Source organism: Suncus etruscus, chromosome X, assembly GCF_024139225.1.
Source record: "Suncus etruscus isolate mSunEtr1 chromosome X, mSunEtr1.pri.cur, whole genome shotgun sequence".
Classification (NCBI taxonomy): domain Eukaryota; kingdom Metazoa; phylum Chordata; class Mammalia; order Eulipotyphla; family Soricidae; genus Suncus; species Suncus etruscus.
The window spans coordinates 66,460,075-66,483,106 of NC_064868.1; the positions used below are offsets into that span (position 1 = coordinate 66,460,075).

Genomic DNA, 23,032 nt, shown 5'->3' on the forward strand with positions numbered 1-23,032 from the left:
AAATCTTAAAATAAATGTCACTTTAGGGCCAAAGCAATAGTACAGTAGGTAAGGCTCTTGCCTTGCTTGCACGTTGCTGATTTGGGTTCGATCCCTGGCATTCCATACAGTCCTCTGAGTTACACAGGCAGAACAGAGTCAAGAATCATGAACAATTTTGCAATTAAACCAACTGTATTATGAACAACCTTGTAACTATGGTGTTTAAATAATGTAATCAATTTTTAAAGAATAACCTCATAAGCTTTTTATTATTTACTTATTGTATTTACTTTATTCTATGTATTTATTATTTATTTTATTTATTCAATTTATTTTATTCTTTATTTAAATTTTATTTAATTCATTTCTTTATTTTTCTAAAGAAAAAACCCAGGTCGTTTTTTGTGGGGGGAGTCAAAAGATCTAAAATAAATCAAATTTAAATATCACTTAAAATTTAGTAAAACTTAAAAATATCAGTGTCTTCAATAAAAGTCCTAAAAAAAGATATTTATCTAATCCCTATTCCAAATGCTGCTGCCTATTTTCCTTCATTCAAAAATAAAGAATATTTATTTTCTTTCCTCAAAATTCTGTTCTCATTGGAGGTGAAACAAGGATATGATTGGGGAGGGTTGTCTTGAGTACATTGTTGGTAGTGAGATAATTATGTCCGCCAAGACCATAAATGTCAAAACCACTGTAAACTCAGTATTTAACTATAACAATTTAAAAAGTCTATTCTCACAGTAATAAAGGATGACATGAGAAAAATCCCAGTTTCAACAGATACTTTTATTATTTATTTAATAGGTGACCAATTTCATCCCAATTCCCTATAGCAGGAATTTCATCATTTCCATGCTGAATAGTGAAACACTGATAAAAATAATTAGAATAAACTACTTCAAAAAGATAACTAGTAGCTTTTTTAAACAGGCAAAATAAAAATTTAGCACAATGGTTTAGTCACTGAGAAATTCAAATGGGATCTTGAAGAATGTACGCAAATCCACGGTGCAGTAAAAAGATAAGCTGAGATGCTGTGTAAATCTAAAGGTTCATGGTGCCTCATCTAGTGGCTACTAGCTGAATCTTGACATAGGGAAAGATTTTAGCTAATACCAAGAGGAGATGTAGAAAGCACTTAGTTGACTTAGGGGTTGTGCACAGGAACCAAAAGGCAGGAAAATATTAAACGTTGCTGAGAGCATCCACCCCAGGAAGGACTTTACCTGTTTTTGAGAGAGCACATACACATAAAAAAATTACTATAGGCACACTAAGCCAGATTTGCCCATTTCTGTCTTCCCAATACTATATCAGCTCTTTTTTAGGCTATATGGCCAGGAGTTGTTAATAGCATTTTGGGTCCTAGACCTACCAAAGCAAACCTCCTTGAGAATAAATTGTCTTATACGTCCCTTCCCATATCAATGACAGGAGCTTTACATTAAGTCCCCCCATTTGTATTGCCCACCTAACTAGTCAAAGTCTCCTAATAACAATGTAACATATTAACTATTTCCACCCTGTTCTACCCACCTCTCACTGCAAAGCCTCCTTCCTTTCCACAAACAAGCTAAAAAAAAACAACACAGGGAAGAAACTCACCTTCCAGGAGCTCTAAACTGGCTCCACCCCCAGTGCTCACATGGCTGACTTTATCTTCCGTATTCCATTTGGCACAGCAAGTAGCAGTGTCTCCACCACCTGAATGAAAATTCACATAGAAAGGGAAAAAATAAGAAAAAAGATCAGCACCCAAATTATTGGGAGTTATTGCTGAAGGCTAATAAATAACATGAAGAGGCTCCTCCAGAAGTATATAAATACCTGCTTTGATCAAGATTCATAAAGTGTTTAAGAAATGTAGGACTGGGGCCGGGCGGTGGCGCTAAAGGTAAGGTGCCTGCCTTGCCTGCGCAAGCCCTGGACGGACCACGGTTCGATCCCCCGGTGTCCCATATGGTCCCCCAAGCCAGGAGCAACTTCTGAGCACATAGCCAGGAGTAACCCTGAGCGTTACCGGGTGTGGCCCAAAAACCAAAAAAAAGAAAAGAAAAGAAAAGAAAAGAAAAGAAAAGAAAAGAAAAGAAAAGAAAAGAAAAGAAAAGAAAAGAAAAGAAATGTAGGACTATGGAGGATGTTGCTCAGTGGTAGAAAATTTGTTTTGTTTTTGTGAGGCTCTGGGTTTATCCTCAGCACTGACATTAAAGAACAAAACTAGAAGAGGAGTGAACCACTTACCTTCTACTTTCTGCTATCAGCTCAGACTGGCATAAGTTTTGTACAAGATTCCTTACCTATGATGGTGATGCATCCTCTGGAAGTAGCTTTCACCACCTCATCCATGAGGGCTTTGGTTCCTCGGGCGAATGCTTCCCATTCAAATACGCCTACGGGTCCATTCCAGACAATCTGCTTAGCCCGAGCAACAGCTTCAGCATACTTCTTACTGCTTTCAGGACCACAGTCCAAGCCCTAAACAGTAGGAGTTAAAAGAGATGAAGCTGTAACCATGCACACAAACAAAGTCACCCTGTTCAAACCAAGCCAGCTCCATAGACTGACTCTTTTCTCAAATGATACGTAAACGAGCCGTGAAAGATTATGACTACACTGGCCCCTGCAACAGAAAGCTGACCACCTCGGGAGGACAGGGTGGGTCAAACTCCCTTCTATGCTTGCTGCCTCCATCTCTCATAATCACCATTTCTCCAGTGGCCCCTCCCTCATCACTGACCTTCTATGATTCTCTCTGGGGGCACCAATCTGACCACACTGGAAGTACACCAGTTTGGGTTCTGATATCACCAGGGCTTTTTGCAGTGAGTGCAGGCACCCTCCCAATATTTTTCTGATTCTGGGAAGCCTAGCAGCTATAACCACACCAACAAACAGACACCATTTTCAAACAAGACCAGCTCCACAGACTTACTCTTTTCTTGATCAAGATGTAAACTGAAATGTGAAAGATTATGGCTATACTGCCTCATACAGCAGAAAGCTGGCCATCTCGGGAGGAGAGGGGGGGGACTAGGCCCTCACCTTGCAGAAACCAAGCTTGTTGCCTCCACCTACCAGAATCACCATTTATTTCCCCAATTGCCCAGCCTCATCACTGACACTTTATGATTCCCTTCAGGGACACCAGTCTGGCCACACTTCAGGTACATCTCTTTGGGGACTGGATATCACCAGCGCTTTTTGGAGCAAGTGTGGGCACACTCACCCCATATCTTTTGGGAGGCCTGGCAGCTGAGTACAGTTCCCTCAATGTCATAGTAATTGTGCTTTGAATTTCTTGACATCTTCATTTGTTTGCTACTGTCATCCATAAAGGAACATCCCAATTTAACAGAATGGACAGATAACAACAAGAGGTTACTAAACCTTCTGTCATTTTATTAATGACTTTATTGGAAATACAATAATTTTCTCAAATGTGCTTGCTATTATACTTCTTTTTCCTTTTTTCCTTCTCTTTCCTTTTATTTTGTCTTTCTAATTTTTTCAATAACTTTGTTTTCAATTATCTGGAAACAAATGTATTATGATCAACTAAGTCAACTATGTGATGCATTTTAAATAGTAAATAAATAACCCAAAAAAGATAAGATGAAGGGCCAGATAGTACAACAATAAAGCACTTGCTTTCCATGTGGCTGACTCTGGCTGAGCAACACCAGCAGTAAATCCTAAGCAGAAACAGGAGTAAGCTCTGAGCACCACTAGCATGACACAAAATGAAAGAGGAGGTGAACTACAAACTGAAGCTACTTAGCAAAACAAATATCACCACCATAACAAAAACTTGACTGAACATCGTTATTTTTCTTCGATAACTTTTTATATTATATATATTATATATAATATATATTTATATTATATATATTTTTATATTATAAACCCCTTTCATGTCCTCTATGAAATACCAAGGCTCGGAGAATGCCTGAAAATTTATTGGATAAAAACATCCTTTGTTACATTACTTATGAAAGTTAAAAATTAGATTGATGGTCTTCAGGGTTAATTCTTCCCCTTGCCAGAGAGCATGTGGCAATGTCTAGAGACATTTCTGGTTTTTACAACTTGGGAGGGAGTACAACTGGCAGAGTATAGCCAAAGATGTCTTAAACAGGATATGGCACAATAAAACCCATTTAAAAAACTACCTAAGATGGTAATTGGGTGGAGGCTGAAAGACACTGAACTCAATCAGAGGCTCTCAAACTTCGCATCAGAATAACTGGGAAGACTTGTTTTAACATAGATTTATGGGCACAATCCCAAGTGTTTCTGATTCAGTAAATGTGGTGTGGAGCCAAAGAACTCGCATTTTAATGCAAGTTTCAATGCTTTTGATGCTGTTCTTGTGACCACACTGAGAAATGAACCAAAAATAAATGTTTGGGTCTAGAGCAGTAATACAACACGTAGGTTGTTTGCCTTGTACAAGGTTGACCTGGATTCAATATTTGGCACTTGATATGGTCCCCTGAGACATAGAGACAGGAGTAGATTTTGAGCATTGCTCAGTATGACTCAAAAATTAGAAAACAGGGGCCGGTGAGGTGGCGCTAGAGGTAAGGTGTCTGCCTTGAAAGTGCTAGCCAAGGAAAGACCGCAGTTTGATCCCCTGGCGTCCCATATGGTCTCCCCCAAGCCAGGGACAATTTCTGAGCCCTTAGCCAGGAGTAACCCCTGAGCATCAAATGGGTGTGGCCCAAAAAACCGAAAAAAAATTAATAAATGCTGAAATGAAGAAAATGACTAAGCAAACTAGTAAATCAATTAGTAAATCAAACTAGCAAACTAATTGTCTACAACTATAAAATGCTACACATAGAGAACATATAATAATAAACATTAGTCTTTAATATATACATATATATCCCTGTCTTGTAACCAATACATCTTAATGTTTTCATGTGTGAAATATTTTTTATACGTCTCATTAGCAACATAGTCCGAAACAGCCCAAAACATGAATGTACACAGTAGCTCCCCAGAACATAAATACTAATATATCAAATAGAAGAAGAGCAGAAAATGATTCTTCATTACTGATAAAGAGAGTAACAATTTGATGCCATCTCCAAGTATGTCCTCATAACATCTGGAGCTTTTTAACAGAGATCTGTAGAAATTCTTTGTTTGTTTTGGGCCATACCTGGTGGCTCTCAGGGATTATTCCTGGCTCTAGCTCAGAAATAGCCCCTGGCAGGCTCAGGGGATCACATGGGATGCCGGGATTTGAACCGGTGTCCATCCTGTATTGGCCATGTGCAAGGCAAATGCACTGCCGCAGTGCTATCACTCCGGCCCCCTCTGAAGAGATTTTTATTTAATGCTTTTTGGTTGTATAAATAATAATTTTATTTTCTAATAGCCACTCACCATCCAGTTAGCAGGTATACCGGAGGCCACATCAGCTTGGCCAGTCTTGGCATTTTCATCAAACTTCTCAGCAATGACAAAATCAACAGGTAAGGTAATCTTCACACCGTTCTTCTCAGCTTTGGACATCAGGTCTTTGACAATCTTGGCTCCCTCTTCATCAAACAGAGAAGTGCCAATCTATAAAGAAGAGAAAAATAATGAAGATCAGCATCTTTATTAAGAACAGGATTATTACACAAAGCAGACAGGAATATAAAAAATAATAAATATAAAAATAATTTGAAAAGAAAGGGTTGACTATGTAGCTCAGTGGCAGAGTATATGCTTCACATGTGTGAGGCCCTGAGTTTGAACCATGGGTCACACCAGCAGTGCTTAGGGTTAGTCCTGGCAGACTGGGGGGATCATACGTAGTGTCAGGATTGATAGAATCTGGTTGGCTACATGCAAAGCAAGTGTGTTCTATCCACTACATTATCTTTTCAGCATCTAAGTAGGTACTTTTAATGTTCAAGTCAGATGTACTGGTTTTGTTCTTTCTTGTTTTCACATAACCTACTTATCATGGAGAACTATTTCACATCCATATTGTCTTAGTTTCCTACCTCCATGTTGTTTAGCACCTTAAGGAAGGTAAAAGCCATTCCACCACCAATAATCATCTCATTGACTTTGTCCAGCATATTATTGATCAGCTGGATCTTGTCTGCAACCTTAGCTCTAGAAGAGAAGCAAAAATCACATCACTGTAAGAATAGACACATTAAGGAAGTGAAATTACTTCTTTAAAAGTACTGACTTTTTCTTTTTTCTTTTTTTTTTTTTTTTTGGTTTTTGGGCCACACCCGGTAACGCTCAGGGGTTACTCCTGGCTATGCGCTCAGAAGTCGCTCCTGGCTTGGGGGACCATATGGGACGCCGGGGGATCGAACCGCGGTCCGTCTCCTAGGCTAGCGCAGGTAAGGCAGGCACCTTACCTCCAGCGCCACCGCCCGGCCAAGTACTGACTTTTTCTATGAAGGCATAGGAAATAAAATGTCTGACAATTTACAAAAGTACTGACTAAATTTATGTTTCTTATACCAAAAAAGGCCAATTTATTTCTAAGAAATTCTTTTGAGGTTTGGTTCCAGACCAATTAATTTCCAGTAACTAGCACTGTAAGACTTCAGTGCAATTGGGGGTGATATCCATTGCTCACTTAAAAATTTACAGTAGATACTAAGAACATTTTTAGTGACAAGGTCTTTGAGAAATATCAATGGGAAGAAAAAGACCACTAGTTCTTTGGAGATACAATCTGGTAGAGCAAAATAAGAAAACAAATACAGACATACTAGATTCCTATGAGGAAAAAAGATCCAAATTATAAGAAAACAAAAACAGGGGCCAGAGCAATGGTGCAGCGGTAGGGCGTTTGCCTTGCAAGCAGCTGATCCAGGACGGATCACAGTTTAATCCCCCAGCATCCCATGTGGTCCGCTGAGCCAAGAGTAACTCCTGAGCATTACCGGGCGTGGCCTACCCCCCCAAAACCAAAATCATACAAAGCACACCTACAAATGACTTAGTAAAGGTTGCCTTCCATAAAACTTCCCATATAACTAAATCATGCTTAAATGAGCAAAATACCTCTGATCTGTTTTTCTTCCTCATTTATGACAGATATGATAAATGATATCTATCTCATAAAAAGACCTATGCTAGGCTTTGAAAATGGGATATTCAAAATGATAGCCACATTGTAGAACATACTGCAAAAATTATCTCCCTTGTAAGGATTACCACCAAGGGTAGGAACGGATTATTATTAGGTTGGGATAGAGAAGCAGCAGGACAAAAAGAAGAAAAATAAGGGATTCAACAATTTCTAAACAATGAGGTTCAAATGCCATTTTAAGGGGTGTAATTGGGCCTCACCCGACAATGCTGAGGGCCTATTCCTGGCTCTGCACTCAGGACTCACTTCTGGTAGTACTCGGGTGTCATAAGGTATAACAAGGATCAAATTGGGTCAGTTGGATGCAAAGCTAGCATCTTACCAGTAATCATATTGAAAAATCAGTACATAACAGAGAAAAAGGGAAAAAGGGAAGAGAAGGAAAATGTTTGCCACCAAAGCATGTAGGGGAAGGCCAGCAGGAGGAAGTAAACTGGGGACATTGGTGGTAGGCAATGTACACTGGTGATGAGATGGGTGTTGAACATTGTATAACTGAAACTCATGAACAACTTTGTACCTATATCTCACCAGTGACTTAAAACAAATTCTCAAAATTTTATAAAAGAATTACAAAACCAGCATCCAAATATACATATAAAAGAAGTTCCTGAGCTGATGGATAACTATGGAATACAGATTGTATATTCATAGTAACAAGTTTTAAACTGTTAAGTATAACATGATTATAAGAAATTTATAGTCATAAGATAGACAAAAATGTAAGTAGAATTATATTATGTAAAAGACTTAAATATTTTTTTTTTTTGGTTTTTGGGCCACACCCGGTAACGCTCAGGGGTTACTCCTGGCTATGCGCTCAGAAGTTGCTCCTGGCTTGGGGGACCATATGGGACACCGGGGGATCGAACAGTGGTCCGTCCAAGGCTACCGCAGGCAAGGCAGGCGCACCTTACCTTTAGCGCCACCGCCCGGCCCCAAAGACTTAAATATTGGAGAGGGTTTATTCTGATGAGTTCTGGGATATGGCTCTGAGGAGCATCATCTTCATTGGAGGCACAAGAATCCAAATTTGATCGCAGGCACCACATCAGAACTGAATATAATCCCAGGATTATGGCTATTTGAGATCCGTAACAAACCAAGTGTGTGAGATCTCTGGCACACCACAACCAAGTGTTGCTACTCATAATCATCTAACCACCAAGAAAAGGAAGGAGGAAATGAGTTAATAGCATGGGAAAGGATTTACAAAATACTGACAAAAGGTCTAGATCCTCAGCATGATATATGATCTCCTGAGCACAGAGCCAAGAGTAAGCCTTGAGTACAGATGGGTGTAACCCAAAAGAGTAATGTTGGTGGTAGGGTGGAGAGGTAAAGTGATGAAATAAGATGAATTAAAAAAAGCCAGTATTGTTGAAGAAGGGTGATTGGTACCTAGAAGTTTACTATATACTATTCTTTCAAACATACATGTTCCAGTTTTTGTACAATAAGTTTTTTAGAGGGGTAGGAGTAGTGGGAGTGTGATGGGTACCAGGGATTGAACAAATAAGGTTTTAATGTAATTCTTTTCTAGGAATTAAGAAAAGACATTTTAAAAAGGTGGTCAAACAAATTCCTGTATCTGAGCTTCCTCCCAAAGTAGCAATTTCTTGTTGTTTAAACCCTGATCATAAACAATTTTGTAACCATGGTGCTTAAATAAAGCAATTAACAAAAAAATAAAACCCTGATCATAATTACTATATGATACTCAGCCACACATTCTAGGCATAGATAAGGATGGAGAACAAAATTAGGCCAGATTTTATCCTTCAAAGAAATCAATAGTTAATCCTGACATTTATAACCCAGTATATAAGGGATGCTTCCAGTATACAGAAAACAATCTGTACCCACCTTAATTCATTTTAGGACATTGAAACTGAACTCAGAATGCCTAGAGAGCAAGTATGCTACTAAATTTAAAGTAAATTTAGAGTAAAGTTTCATAGGAAAATGCTGAGTTTAGAATCATGGGGGATGGGAGGGAGTTCTGCTCATAGAAGATAAGAGCCTCCAGTAGCTATAAGCAAAATCTCAGCTTCCTGTCACTATTCTATCACCTAAAATTTAACTCCCTAGTTTATTCATGCAAAGAATCTGGTATCTCTCTATTTTTTGATAAGGGGTTTATCCAACAGTACAAGGAAGCCACAGCTCACATTGTGTGGTGTTTGAGGACCATATGCATACGTGATCAAGTGTCGCCAAGTGGCCAAGTGTTACCAAGTGTCTTAACCTCCATATATCTCTTCATCCCTGGCTTTCTATTTTTACCTAAGCCATTAGAATTAGGATATCATTATACACACAATACCAGTTCCCATAAATGCTTATGAAAGAGCTGGAAAAATAGTACAAGGATTTGACTGCTTACTGTGCATGCAGTCAAGCCCAGCACTATATGTGGCCCCCTAGAAATCTCTAGCATTACTATGCATGACCCAAAACTTCCCCCACTCTAAAAAAACACATATGAAGTGTTTTTAGCTAACACCTTGCTAGATTGTACTGGAAGGATCAACAGTCTGAACTGAAGTGTTCAAACACTTGAAAAACTATTGGTTAAGCACCTGTGGAACAGCCTTTCCATTATTCCCTCCCCAACAACTTTCTAGTCTCCTCAGTCCCAAAGGCTAACCTACATTTATTTTATTAAAAGAGCAGACATCACAGAGGTTATATAGTTGATCATAATACATTTCTTTCCAAGTAAGTGGGAATGGAATTAATAAAGAAGATAAAACAAGATTACAGCAACAAGCAAATTTGTGAAAAGTATTATATCTATAGTGAGGTTATAGTCAAAAGGTTTCATAAACTTTTGTTGCTAGTTAACCATTCTGTTACTTCATTTGTTTCTGAATATTAGGTGGCTTCAGATACACGCGGGCATCTAAACTGTTGTGCTCCTTTGGTGTCTATAGTATCAAATAAAATATAGTTTCTCTCTCTTAATTCTAATACCACTCCCTCCCTTGTCCCTTAAATTCTAGAGAAAGTGAGGGACATTGCAAGTTTCAGATTACAGTAATCTTTGGGTATCCTTAAATACCACCAACATGCCCCTTTGTAAATTTTGATAAATTTTCCTATTATCCAGTCTAATTGATATATTTGGCAAATATACTACTTAAACATGATCTGGAAGACTTCTTTTTACCCGCCCAAGATCGCCAGGAAAGGTTTCTCTGGGCTCTCCAGAGCCTTGGCAAAGTAGTTCAGCTCCTTCTTCATCAAAAATCCTCCAGCCTTCTGTGGCAGATTGACTCCAACCATGGAGCTAGAAAAGACCAGACACTCAAATTTTAGCCAGTATCTACCAATTCTCCTAAGACCATAGCCCATATACTTTTCTTTTTCTAATTTTTATTATAACACCATGATTTACCAAGTTGTTCATAATACAGACATTTCAGGTATTAAGTATTCAAACACCAATACTACCACCATCCCTTCACCAGTATCTCTCTCACCACCATGACTTGCCTCAATGAAGGCCCAAATTTATTTCATATTGCGTTTACAAAACAAAAGCAACTTGAATTATCAAATCTTAGATCAACAGATGTCTTATCATTAAAATATTTTAGTTCGTTATAAGGTTCCAAGAAGCAATGTTTTTGGGGGGTGGTTTTCGGCCACACCCAGCAGCACTCAGGGGTTACTCCTGGCTCTGTGCTCAGAAATTGCTCCTGGCAGGCTCGGGGGACCATATGGGATATGGGGGATTGAATCTGGGTCTGTCATGGATCTGTCCACATGCAAGGCAAATGCCCTGCTGCTGTGCTATCACTCTGGCCTGAGGCAATGGGTTTATCCCTAAATTGCAACTAAAGTAAGACAAAAGCTTTTTTCAGTCAATAGTACAATGTTACGGAGAACAAATAATAAGCAATGACCTGAGTAAAATTTTTGTTTTTGTTTGGAGGCCACTATACTCACTGTGGTCAGAACTTACTCCTGAATCTGAGTGCTCTTGGCAATTCTCAGGGGATTATATGTAGTATCACAGATCAAAGTGGGGTTGGTCATGTACAACCCAAGTGCCTTATCTTTGTATTATCTCGCTAGCCCTTAAGTAGAATTTAAGATACTCAAATAATTAGTTGATAACGATAAGGTAGAATTCCTCAATTTTCTTCCTGTTGACAGCATAATATTCTGACTACACATCTACGATGAAAGAATTTTACAGGAAATATCCTAAGTGACAAACATCAACTTATTCCCAAAGCTTAACACTTGGGCCCAAGTGGCCATCCTGGGTTCAATTCTCAGCATTCTATATGGTCCCCTGAACTTTGCTAGGAATGATACTTGAGCACAGAGCTAGGATTCAGCCAAGAGCACTGCCAGGTTGTGGCCCAAATCAAACAAAAAATTCACCAACAATTATCACTTTTATTGCATTCTTGGATCAAGGATAGTCAACATCAGTCAATACAAGTCAGAGAAACTGTGGCTCTTTTACCAACTAGAGGAAGGATCACAGAGAATAGTCAAAAGCAACCCAGAATTTGAGCTTTTTGAGTAAAACAAGTACTACTGTCTTGGCTTGACATTAGCCTGTGGGCTTAAATTTGTACCTGTGAGCTCGGTGAGCAGTGCCAAAAGCATCATTGACATAAATATCCCCTAGCTTGGAAAGTGATGCTCGGAAGGCTTCTATTTTGGCTGGTTCAGCTTTAACCTGTAGAGAAAATAAAACAATAAAAAAACATACCAAGAGTCCTCTTAAAACATCTCCAAAGATCCTGAGTTAATGGACAACTTTTTACACGTAGCAATAGCATATGCTTTCTTTTTTACATCTAGTCCAGGTATTTGGGTGATTTCTGCATGTGCCTTTGCCTTCCATAAATTGCAAACTGAAGATGCCTGAAGATTGGCTTAATATCTAATGATTTGAAGCTTACCACATTCCACTGATATTTCCCCATCTCTTAGGAAAGAGATTCTGATTATCCTTCCCTTGGCTTATTTTGACTTATCTCCTCTATATGTAGGAATTATACTCAGTCCAAGTTTCTCCCTAGAGAAGATTTTATGCAAAGGAAATTCAGACATATTCTTCAGGAGAGAAACACCAAGAGGCCAGGCAACACAACAAAAAAGAACCTCATAAATATTTTATACTAATTAAGGTGGTAGTGAGGGTTAAGGAATTTTGACTATACTGGGCTCAGGTTCTACTCCTGGCTCTGTGCTCAGGATGACTCCTAGGAGTTGAGAATAGAACCCGGGTCAGCCACATACAAATCATACACAGTACCCACTGTAATATCTCTCTTGGGCCCCAAAAGGTTTTATTTTGATAGTCTTGCCTACTGTTTCGTACACAAAAAGGAGAGGGAAAAAACAGATATAAAAGATAGAACTTTAGAAATTTAAGTCACTCTCTTAGGCTTTCTCACCAAAATGAGTCAGAAAGCAGGACAGAAGCTAGATTAAGTCAAGTCTGTCAGGAGACAAAGCAAAAATGCTTAGGTTTTTGTTGTTGTTTTTGTTGTTTTGGGCCACACCCATTTGACACTCAGGGGTTACTCCTGGCTATCTATTCAGAAATTGCCCCTGGCTTGGGGGTGACCATATAGGATGCTGGGGGAACAAACCGTGGTCATTCCTAGGCTAGCGCTTGCAAGGCAGATGCTTTACCTCTAGCGGCACCTCTCCGGTCCCAAATGTTTAGGTTTCATGCCAGATGAAGGGAGCCATGGCACAAAACAGTTCACTCACAGATCCACTAGTCATCTTAATCAATGTCCACTCCCTATTAATATGTATCAAGTAGGATGCCACCAGAAAGAGTGGAATTCCTCTAATAATCAAAAGAACATAGGCAGAGTAAAGTTAAAACTGAAAACTGTAGAATTCTCATATCTTTGAAAAAGATATAGTAATGAAAATACTGAAGGCCAAGAAATCTAGGTTCTAGAATAACCTTTGACATTGATTCAATATCTAAACTTGACCAAATAAACAGTCCCTAAAGTCCTATCACCTTGCAAAAAAAAATCACTTCTTTATTTAAAAACTGAGGAAAATGGGACAAACAAAGTTCTTCATGAAAAAGCTGTTAAGAGAAATAATTATTTGAATGCTTTCCTCATACCTTATCCTTAATTAGAAGGAAGAGAACATGAAAAACTGGAGGTTAAAAGAATTAATTTATGTCCTCAATTTGGCCCTTTATCAATTTTGAACTGTAGACTAACTTCTAAAATGTTAAGTACTTAAAACTAGTAAACATTTAAGTGTTTTGTTAATTTTTTAAAATCATAAACTAACATAATTGGTCCATCTCTTTCTAAATAAAATATTATGACTCAATTTGTAAATTGCCTTCTGCAATTTCTAAAGTCGAAGAGTCTTTGTAGCATGAACTTTCATTTAAAAGGGCACCAAAATTTAGATCAGCATTTGGCTTACACTATTGTATCAAGACCATGCCAAAGACAGGCTAAGGGAAAACCAGGGCCTGTGATGCTAAGAAAAGAAACTGCTTAAAGGAAGCCTTCAGATGACCTTATGAAATGCCACAAGTAAAACAGATTGAGGCACTAACTTTAGAGCATCTTAGTCCTTAAGATCTTAATCATGAAAAGTTCTGAAGTAACCTTCTGAACTTCAACCAACAGGCAAACTTCAAGTCATTCTTAATAGTCAGTTCACCATTTAGTATTCAAGTTTTGGTTGTTTGTTTTGTGGGTTATCTCTGGTTGTTTCTGCATAACAATATATAATATAAATATAATAATATAATAATAAAATTTCTTCCAGAGACTAATATACAGTTGGAATAGATTATATGGAGCTGGAGAGAGTACAGCAAGCAAAGTTTATCTTACATACTGTTGACCTGTGTTCGATACCCTGTTAATGCATAGGTTCCCAAGAAACACTGCGACTTATCCCTGAGCAGAGCCAGAAGTAAGTTCTGAGTACCACCAGGTGTGTCCCAAAACCAATAAAAAGTTTGATGACCTAAGGTCAGAGAGAGCTCAACAGGCTAAGCAATGCTTTAAATGCAGGAGCCCCAGGTTCAACTCCTGCTACCAACATGTGGCTCCTAATCACTACTCGGAGTGATATTAAGCATTAACTTAGTAGTAGCCCCCAAATACCACCATACATAATCCCCCCAAAAAGTAAAAGCTTGCCATGGCCTAAATGATAGTGTAATGGGTAATGCTGACCAACTGGGTTGGATCTGGCACCATATATGGTCTCCTGAGTACTTAGAGGTGTGATCATTGAGCACAGAGCCAGGAGAATGTCCTAAGCACTATTGGCTATGACCCAAGCCCCCCCCCCAAACAGTTTGCGAATGAACTAAGTTGTAAAATCTATCAATAACATCACTACTTTTCATTTTAGTCAAATCAGCTATTTTGAGATTATCGTTAAAAAATGTTTTATATTTCCCTAATTTACAAAGCAATTCAAAGACCATCATAACTATAAAGTGCCCCAATTAGTATTTTTCCTTTTGACATAGGAAAATGCTTTCCCTGATCATGTAAAATTTCATAATAAATCCCCAAATATAGTGAATTTAATTAGCTATCTTTAAAGTTCCAAAGTGATGCATACCCTTCTAAGTAAGAATATATATTTCCTTTTCATAACAAACAAAGGTCTAATATAAGAAACTGCTAGAGCTTTGAACAAAATTGAAGTCTAAAATTGGCTGTGCTGGAAAAACACCTGAACTAGCAAGTAGTGTGATCCATAAACCAAAACAACAAAAAAAGACTTGTGCTTGGTGCTTCAGATAATATAGAGAGAGAATGGAAAGATAGTACAGTGGGTAGGGTGTTTGCCTTGCATTTGGCTGACCTAGGTTCAATACTCAGCACCCCTTATGGTCTCCCCCAAGCCCATAAGTAGTGAGCACAGAGCCAGAAGAAAGCCCTTAGTAAGCCAGGTCTGGCCCAAAAGCAATAATAATAATATTAATAATAATAATAATAAACAATAATAATAAACATTCTTCAATTACTTCAAGACTAAACCCTTCTCATGCCCAGTAATGTAAAATTACAGGCTGTACCTTGTTGCCAGAAGCATCTTTTCCTTTACCCTCTTCTTCCACATGAAAACGGAGGTTTTCCAGCAGGATGACAGAAGAAGGGGCAGGGTCAGCACAAGCTTTCTCCACTTCTGGACCTACACAGTCTTTCAAGAACAAAATATCCCTGTGGAGAGTACAAAACGGAGATAGCTACACAGTAGTTAAAAAACCAGTAATGACATGTTTGACAACATTCCCTTGAACAGCATCCACCGGCACTAGCATCTGTCACTTACTTGCCTAGCAGAGATTTAAGTTCTCCAGACACTGGCTCCAAAGAGTACTTATCGGGCATGGGGATACCATCAGGCCGGCCCAGGTGGCTCATAAGAACAACTGATTTGGCTCCATTGTCCAAGCAGAATTTAATACTTGGGATGGCTGCCTTGATTCTACAGTCAGAAAATAAGAAAAAGACATTTGATAAGTCACAATTATGCCTATTAGTAGGAATTTTTTATGATTAATGGGAATTATTGGAATAATAGCCTCGTAAAATAAATTTCTTATCTAAATCTCTTCAGATTTACAGTTGCAACTCGATTATAGTTGGTGATTACAATACCAGTTCTTCACCCAGCATTGTATTCTGTCATAATCATGTTTTGTCCCTGGGAAGAATATATCATAGCAGACTTAAAGATTCTATCACTGAAAAGACCTGCCTTGTCAGACAGATAATATAATAATAATCTGCCGGTGAACATTGCCAGGTGTGGCCCCCAAACAAAAAAATTAGAGAGAAGAACCTCTAAGTACAACTTGGGAGCAACCCCCCTAAAATAATTTGAGATACAATGGTGGCAGGAAATGTGCACTGGTGAAGGGATGGGTATCTGGACATCGTAGGTCTGACATACAATCATTAACAACTTTGTAACTGCATATCTCACAGTGATTCGATTAAAGAATTTATCTATTAGAGAAAGAACTAAATAATCACAGTAAGTTATGATATAGAAAGTCACAGGTGGGGCCGGGCGGTGGCGCTAAAGGTAAGGTGCCTGCCTTGCCTGTGCTATCCTTGGACGGACCGCGGTTCGATCCCCCGTTGTCCCATATGGTCCCCCAAGCCAGGAGCAACTTCTGAGCGCATAGCCAGGAGTAACCCCTGAGCGTTACCGGGTGTGGCCCAAAAAAAAAAAAAAAAAAAAAAAAAAAAGAAAGTCACAGGTGACATTTCAGCAGAGTATAGAATGATTTAAAAAACATGTTTCTAAAGTATGACTTCTATTTATCAGACAAAACTCATTTAGAACAAATAAAGAAATCTTTATGAGGTAAAATTTTGCAATAAAATCAAATTAAGTTTTAGGATTACCCTATCTCAGTAAATTCTATTATTATTAATGCTTCATTTGTTGATCACATCCAGATATTTCTGAAAGTAAAAAGATATACTCAAGTAGCCTTCTTATCGCCACTCAGTGTAGCCCTGATTGTCCCCCACAGAGGTAGGGAGGCCCCAAAACAAAAATTTGAAAAATAAAAGTTTAAATAAAATCGTCCCTTTAAAATCAAATTAAAGAGTAGTACTATCACTTGACATTTCTGCTTGTGAAACTAGAAGCAAAGAGATTTGAAGCAGTCTAAAATAACTGAAAATATGGGACCAGAAGGATAGTACAGGATAAGGTGTTTACCTTGCATGTGGCCAACCCAGGTTTGATGTCAAGCAATCTACATGGCTTCCTGTGCCCACTAGGTGTAATTCCTGAATGTAGAGCCAGGAATAACTCTGGAGTACCACCAGGTATGGCCCCCAAATAAAAATAAGTTAATATAACTGAAAGTATTACTTTAGAATTATTTATCTGAGTCATGAGGAACAGGAGTTTATAAAACTACATGTACATTTATGGGGCCAGAGTGGTGGCATAGATGTGGGGCATTTGCCTTGCACACAGCTGATATAGGATGGACCAGGGTTTGATTCCCCCCAAAGTGTCCGATATGGTTCCTCAAGCCAGGACAATTTCTGAGCGCATAGCCAGGAGGAACCCCTCAGCATCACCGGCTGTGGTCCAAAAACCAAAAAAACCCCAACCAACCAAATGAACAAAAATAAAAAAACCCAAAACAAACTACATGTACATTTAATTATCATTGGCCTTAAAATCTTTTTTCATAGGAAATCTTCTTACAAAAAATATAACTTTCATTTCAACTATTTTAAAAATCAAATTCCAAATTCTTCAAAATTGAGAAAAGGGAGAGTATAAATAATCATTTGCAGCAATTTTTCCAATTTCTGCATTCTCACAAGAAAAAGAAATCAAAGCAGATGGTGGTTTTGGTGGAAAAACTAAATTGTATGGCTTAGTTTGCAAAGTTCTACAATAAAAAAAGAAAAGCTACTTCATCCATATGCATCCCATGAACATCATTTTTATGTTTCTGTTGCTGCTGGGAATTGAAACCAGGGCCTTCTACATGAGTCTCATGTATTCTAACACCAACCTACATCCACATGTACATGTTAAATCTAGATTTTGGCTTCTTAACCTTACCTCTGATTGTTTGTTATCTTGTTGTTCTTCATAGGAACATTAAAGTCCACTCTGAAAAACAAAAAAAAGAGTTTAGGTTTAGAGCTATAAACTATTTACAGTTCCCTTGAAGGTTAGAAAAAATGCTTAGTTTCAACCAGGTAAATATTTTGGATGTTCAAAATTCACCTTAAATATAACCAGTGGCATAAGAAGTAAAAATAGGGGACAGCCAGGGTGAAGAATATGGAAACAATGACTGAGATTGTACATGAATAGTGTCTATATTTTCATCTCTTGATCTGGGTATCTGTACAATACAAATGTTCTCATTTGGTGATATTTCTTTGAATTTCAGGTTTGTGTCTTTTAAGCCTGTCATCTCAGGCCAGAGAAATGACTTAAATAACTTGAGCTAGAGAAATTGTACTGCCAGTAGGGCTCTTGCCTTGCATATGGCGGATCCAGCTTTGATCCCTGACAATATGGTTGGTCTCTGGAAGAATGCCAGAGGTAAATTTTAAGTGCAGTGCAGAGCAAAAGAACCCCAAAGTTATGATTTTCATACAAGTTCAATCCCAGCACTGCACGGTCAACTCTGTGCTGAGCACTGCCAGAGCAAAGTGCAGGGAATAGTCCCTCAGCACTAAAAGGTATGACCCTCAAACAAAACAAACAAAAATACATATGGTAAATAGTACATAGGGTATGCAAGCTCATACTTTAAAAATACTAAAAAATAAAACAATATAGCCCAAGAGATAACACAGGTAAAGAGGTTAAGGTATTGCGTAGGGCTGATTCTAGTTTAAATTCCTGACACCACATATGGCCCCTGAGCACCAATGGTGTATCCCCCACACTGCAAATTCTTACTGAAAATATAAATCTTATAAATTGCCAACCAGCTTTCTCTAAAAATATTTTTAGGTAGGCTTAGCATAATAGAATCTACTAATAGTGGTAGGTGAATGGGGGGTTTAGGAATATACATATTGATTCAGTTTCCTTTAATCATATTTCTGGATTCCATTGAAGCTAACATCACCCAAATGTAAAGTAACTGGGGCTGGAGAGAGTACAGTGGTCAGATGCTTGCCTGGCATGCAGCTGAACCAGGTTCAATTCACTGCACCTCATATAGCCCCCCAGCATCTCAAAGAGTGATTTTTGAGCACAACCAGATATAGCCCCAAAATAAAGAAAACAAAATAAAACTGGGAAAAAATGTCAAAATAAATAGTACTTGGGGCCAAAACAATAGCACAGCAGTAGGGCATTTGCCCGGATTGGACCAGGTTTGATCCCAGACTCCCATATGGTTCCTAGAGCCTGCCAGGAGCGATTTCTGAGTGCAGAGCCAGGAGTAACCTCTGAGTGGTACAGGGTGTGGCCCAAAACAAACAAACAAACAAACAAACAAAAAGAATTTCAAGTGGCTATCATCTGAAATCTCAGGAGTTCAGGCTCAGTTTCATTAAAAGTTTTCAAAGAAACTATGCCCAGAAGTGCTTCACTGATCCTAAATGGCAAACTGGAATATTAGGTTGTCTTGAATGCTGTTTTCCCTCTGTTCTTATTTTCCCTCAAACTTTCTTTTTCCACTACATCAACGCCTTTGTTGAACAAGATCGAACAGGTAACAGAAAAAACTGGGCAGGGAAGAACAAGTAAAAGGGAAATGCTTTACAAGCCACTTAAGAGGCGTAGCAGACAGACCAGAAAAGGAAGAAAAAAATGACATTGCAAAAACAAGCAGGAAGTTAACTCAAAGGGCTTAATATAACTTCAGTTGGAAGCAAAAAATAGAAAGCAGTTTCTGGCTATCTAAAGCCCCCTCAACAAATCAATAACTCAAGTTGGGGAGGAGACAGTACAGACATTGAGGTGTTTAGTGCCCTGAACTCCAACAGGGGTCACTCCTGAGTACAGAGCCTGGAATAACCCCAGAGTATTCCTGGGTTGGGGCAAACTTTGTCCTTCGCCCAAATCAATTTTCATTGGTATTTCAATCAGGCCAGAAGACTCAGCGAACTCATTTTTTAGAATAAAGTTGGTAATCTAAATAGACAGTGACTAATCAAAAGGCAAACTACTCATTTGCAAAGCATCCACAATTATAATAACTCAGGGGCCTTTAAAATAAAGGTGAATTTAAACTGACAAAGCAAGGTTGTCCAGGCTCTTCTTTTTTTTTTTTTGTGGTTTTTGGGTCACACCCGGCAGTGCTCAGGGGTTATTTCTGGCTCCAGGCTCAGAAATTGCTCCAGGCAGGCACAGAGGACCATATGGGGCGCCAGGATTCGAACCGATGACCTCCTGCATGAAAGGCAAACGCCTTACCTCCATGCTATCTCTCCGGCCCCCGCACAGGCTCTTCTAAAAAGTTGCTCTATCTTCTCCCTTGAGTATTGAGTTATCTTTGCCTCTTCCACTTTGGAGAAATCCAGGTTCTCTCTTGAACATGCATTTCTCTTTCCCTCCCCCTCATCTTTCTAAATAAATTGTTCAATAAAAACTATTTTGATTTATGAAAAGAATACTAGTTTACAAAGTAATTCTCTGTTGAAAAGAGATACAGCAGTATCCAAGGAACAAGGAACTTTCTGTAAAGGGAGGAAACTATTGATAGCAAGTTTCAGCTCACAAAAGACCTATTTTAACCCATTCTTGTTCACTGTGTGGTGGGAGTTTTCCAAAACCTGGTTGGAAGCCAAAGACCTCAATTCTAGAACAGTCTCTACCACCAATTTTCATGTTGCGTGACCTTGGACAGGCGATTTTTCATCAGCAAAACAGGACTAGTCAATGACTTCAAGTAAAACCCTATATTTCCCATCCTTCCAGAGGAAGAAAAAAATAAGCAAGCACCACTATAGGCCAACCTAAATTAATTTCTAACTGTTTCCCTGGGGAGAGAAGAGATAATGACTGAGATTACAATTGTAGAAAGGTGATGCTGCAAGCCTGTCTTTCAACTGGTCATTTTGGCAGATAAGGAAGTCAAAATGGTAAGCTACTAAAAAAAATCCACACGTGTAGAGTGAGACTCCTAGGTGAATGGGAAACCTCCCAACTCTAATATTCTGCTTCCCTAGCCACCATCAGGGTTCGAATAAAATGAGTAGCAACATTCTGCTGCACCATTACCCAGCATTTCACAATCATGATGCAAACCTGAAGTCCAATCACCCAGGAAGTGTGACAGATCTGTTACATAAATCCAGAGGGGCCTCCTCCTCTGCGGCCTTCCTCATGCTCCATCCCCAACACCTTAAGAAGGGGATTTTGTACCTCTAATCAAAATCTTCCAAAGAGGATACCATTGGTGCCAGGACCTTTGGAATGTGGGTGGTTTCTCATCTGTCAGAGCGGTGGGGGAAGGGCACAGATCAAATGACCTTTCAAGGTCCCTTCTTGAGGCCTAGGGATCTGCAAAGGAAGACTGAAGTCCAATGTCGCTGACTGAAAAAAATTAGAATAAGGGCAAACTACTTTCCAATAACATGAGCACTGTAACGATGGATCAACTCCCCAAAGGCAAGACGGTTCATTTTCTAGGCTGGGAGAAATTAGTTTAGAATCCATCAAACCTGAGCAAAGCCACAAGAAATTGGCAAGCTCGCCCTACAAGGTTGGGACCCTGGGGAGGAGGGAGTGGGTAACCGTGGACCAAAAATTCAATTGGCCAGACAAGAAAGCAAGTTGGCCCGGACCAGAAAAACTATAGCAGATTCCCAAGATCGCCGAGTGGATTAAGTGGAATTACCTCATGATGACTCGTTTCCCTTTCACGTCCAGCCGGTCCAGAGTCAACTTGTTGGAAAGCGACATCTTGACACCCAAAACGGTGGTGAGAAGCAGGGCGTTCGGAGAGCAGCGAAAGCGCGAGCAGCGAGCACCGGGATCGCTCGCGTGGAGTGCCTAGACTTGGGCTACTTTTGCATTCCGGCCCCGCCTCTTCCCAGTCACCTCACCCGCGGGGCAGAGCCTCGCAGCTGCTATTGGACTGGCTGCCAGGAACGAGAGCGCTCTCATTGCTCCGAAGTGCTGTCAGTCACCCAGGGAAGTGGGACGTGCGGCCAGCATTTGTCACGTCCAGCACGCACCGAGTCGCTTGGACTCTGGGCGGGAGCTGGAGCTGGAGGAGGCGCCTCCGGGCCGGCTGGTGCGGGGAGAGGAGTCTAGCGCCGCCTACCGGCTGAAGTCAAGGGCGAGAGAGGCTCAATTCTGCCGCCCCGGCCCCGCCTCCGCGCCTGGAGCTGCGGCAGCATCCCCGTGGAATTCCACAGCCCTACCAAGGATCCCTGCAAGTCACAGATCCTTTTTAGAAATTTCTGGCTCTCTGGCTCCCCATGTTGGCATTTGAATAACTTTAGTAATCGCTGGGAACAGCCCAGAGCACCTTTTATCCTATATTTTGAGGGAGGGTATATATCGCGGTGCTACCAAAAAAAAAAAAAAAAAGGAGGCCACCAAGCTTGTCTTTGCAGGGGGTGCGTATGTAAGGCCTGCGCCCACCCCTTTGAGCTCTCTCAGAGCGCCTCCTCCCCATCTTTGGATAATAAAAGCAACAGTGTAATTTTCTTGTTATGAAGCAATGATAATGGCAAGAAGGCATAGCACATATTTTTATAAAGCAATGTTCACAAAACTTGCAAGTAGGTACTGTTATACTCCTTTCACAAAAGACATTACAATAAGAGCCTGAAAGTGGTGATTTTGAACCTATGCAAGGTAAAGTTTATATTCGAGATGCCATAGCTTGAAATTAATTACTTGGTATTCAATATGCTATAGCTATAGTTTGCAGTTAGAAAAATAAAAAATGGCCACAAAATGCTCTCAAGATCTAATCAAGCGATATGAAACGTGAATCAATTCACAGTGCATAGAATATTACTTACAAGACAAAACTTTACTTATAAAGGCTAATTGATAGCAAACTTTTCAATTCTATCAATAAATTTGGGGCCAGGAGTTGAAGAGATAGTACGGGGTTAAGGCTCTTGCCTTAATCAGGCCTTGTCTGACCCTGATTTAATGCCCTGGATACTGTAAGTAAGGATTCTTGAACACAGACCCAAGAGTAAACCCTACCGCGGGCCGTTTGTGGCCCTCCGTACAACATTTTGTGGCCCTGCCCTACAGGAATCTTTTTTTGTTTTGTTTTGTTTTGTTTTAGTTGTTTGGGTCACACCCCACAATGTTCAAGGCTTACTACTGACTTTGCACTCAAGGATCACCCCGACTTTGCCTCCTGCTGCCCCAAGGTAAATTGAGTTTGAGACCCCTGCCAGTAAGCACTTGTTAGGGTCTTGAGTCGAAAGATAAGACCAAGTAATTGAA

The 23,032-nt window shown here is 39.5% G+C and overlaps 1 protein-coding gene across 1 annotated transcript; it reads right to left on the minus strand.

Annotated features, from left to right (window-relative positions):
* Positions 1-756: 756 nt before the first annotated feature.
* Positions 757-21,630, minus strand: PGK1 (phosphoglycerate kinase 1). Its single transcript, XM_049766614.1, has 11 exons — positions 21,453-21,630; positions 17,705-17,755; positions 15,431-15,586; positions 15,174-15,318; positions 11,707-11,810; positions 10,281-10,400; positions 5,994-6,108; positions 5,386-5,565; positions 2,289-2,466; positions 1,597-1,695; positions 757-1,217 (listed from the first exon to the last, which is right to left on the minus strand). Exons 1-11 carry the CDS (start codon positions 21,515-21,517, stop codon positions 1,177-1,179), a joined length of 1,254 nt encoding a protein of 417 aa, XP_049622571.1. The 5' UTR covers positions 21,518-21,630; the 3' UTR covers positions 757-1,176.
* Positions 21,631-23,032: the final 1,402 nt, after the last annotated feature.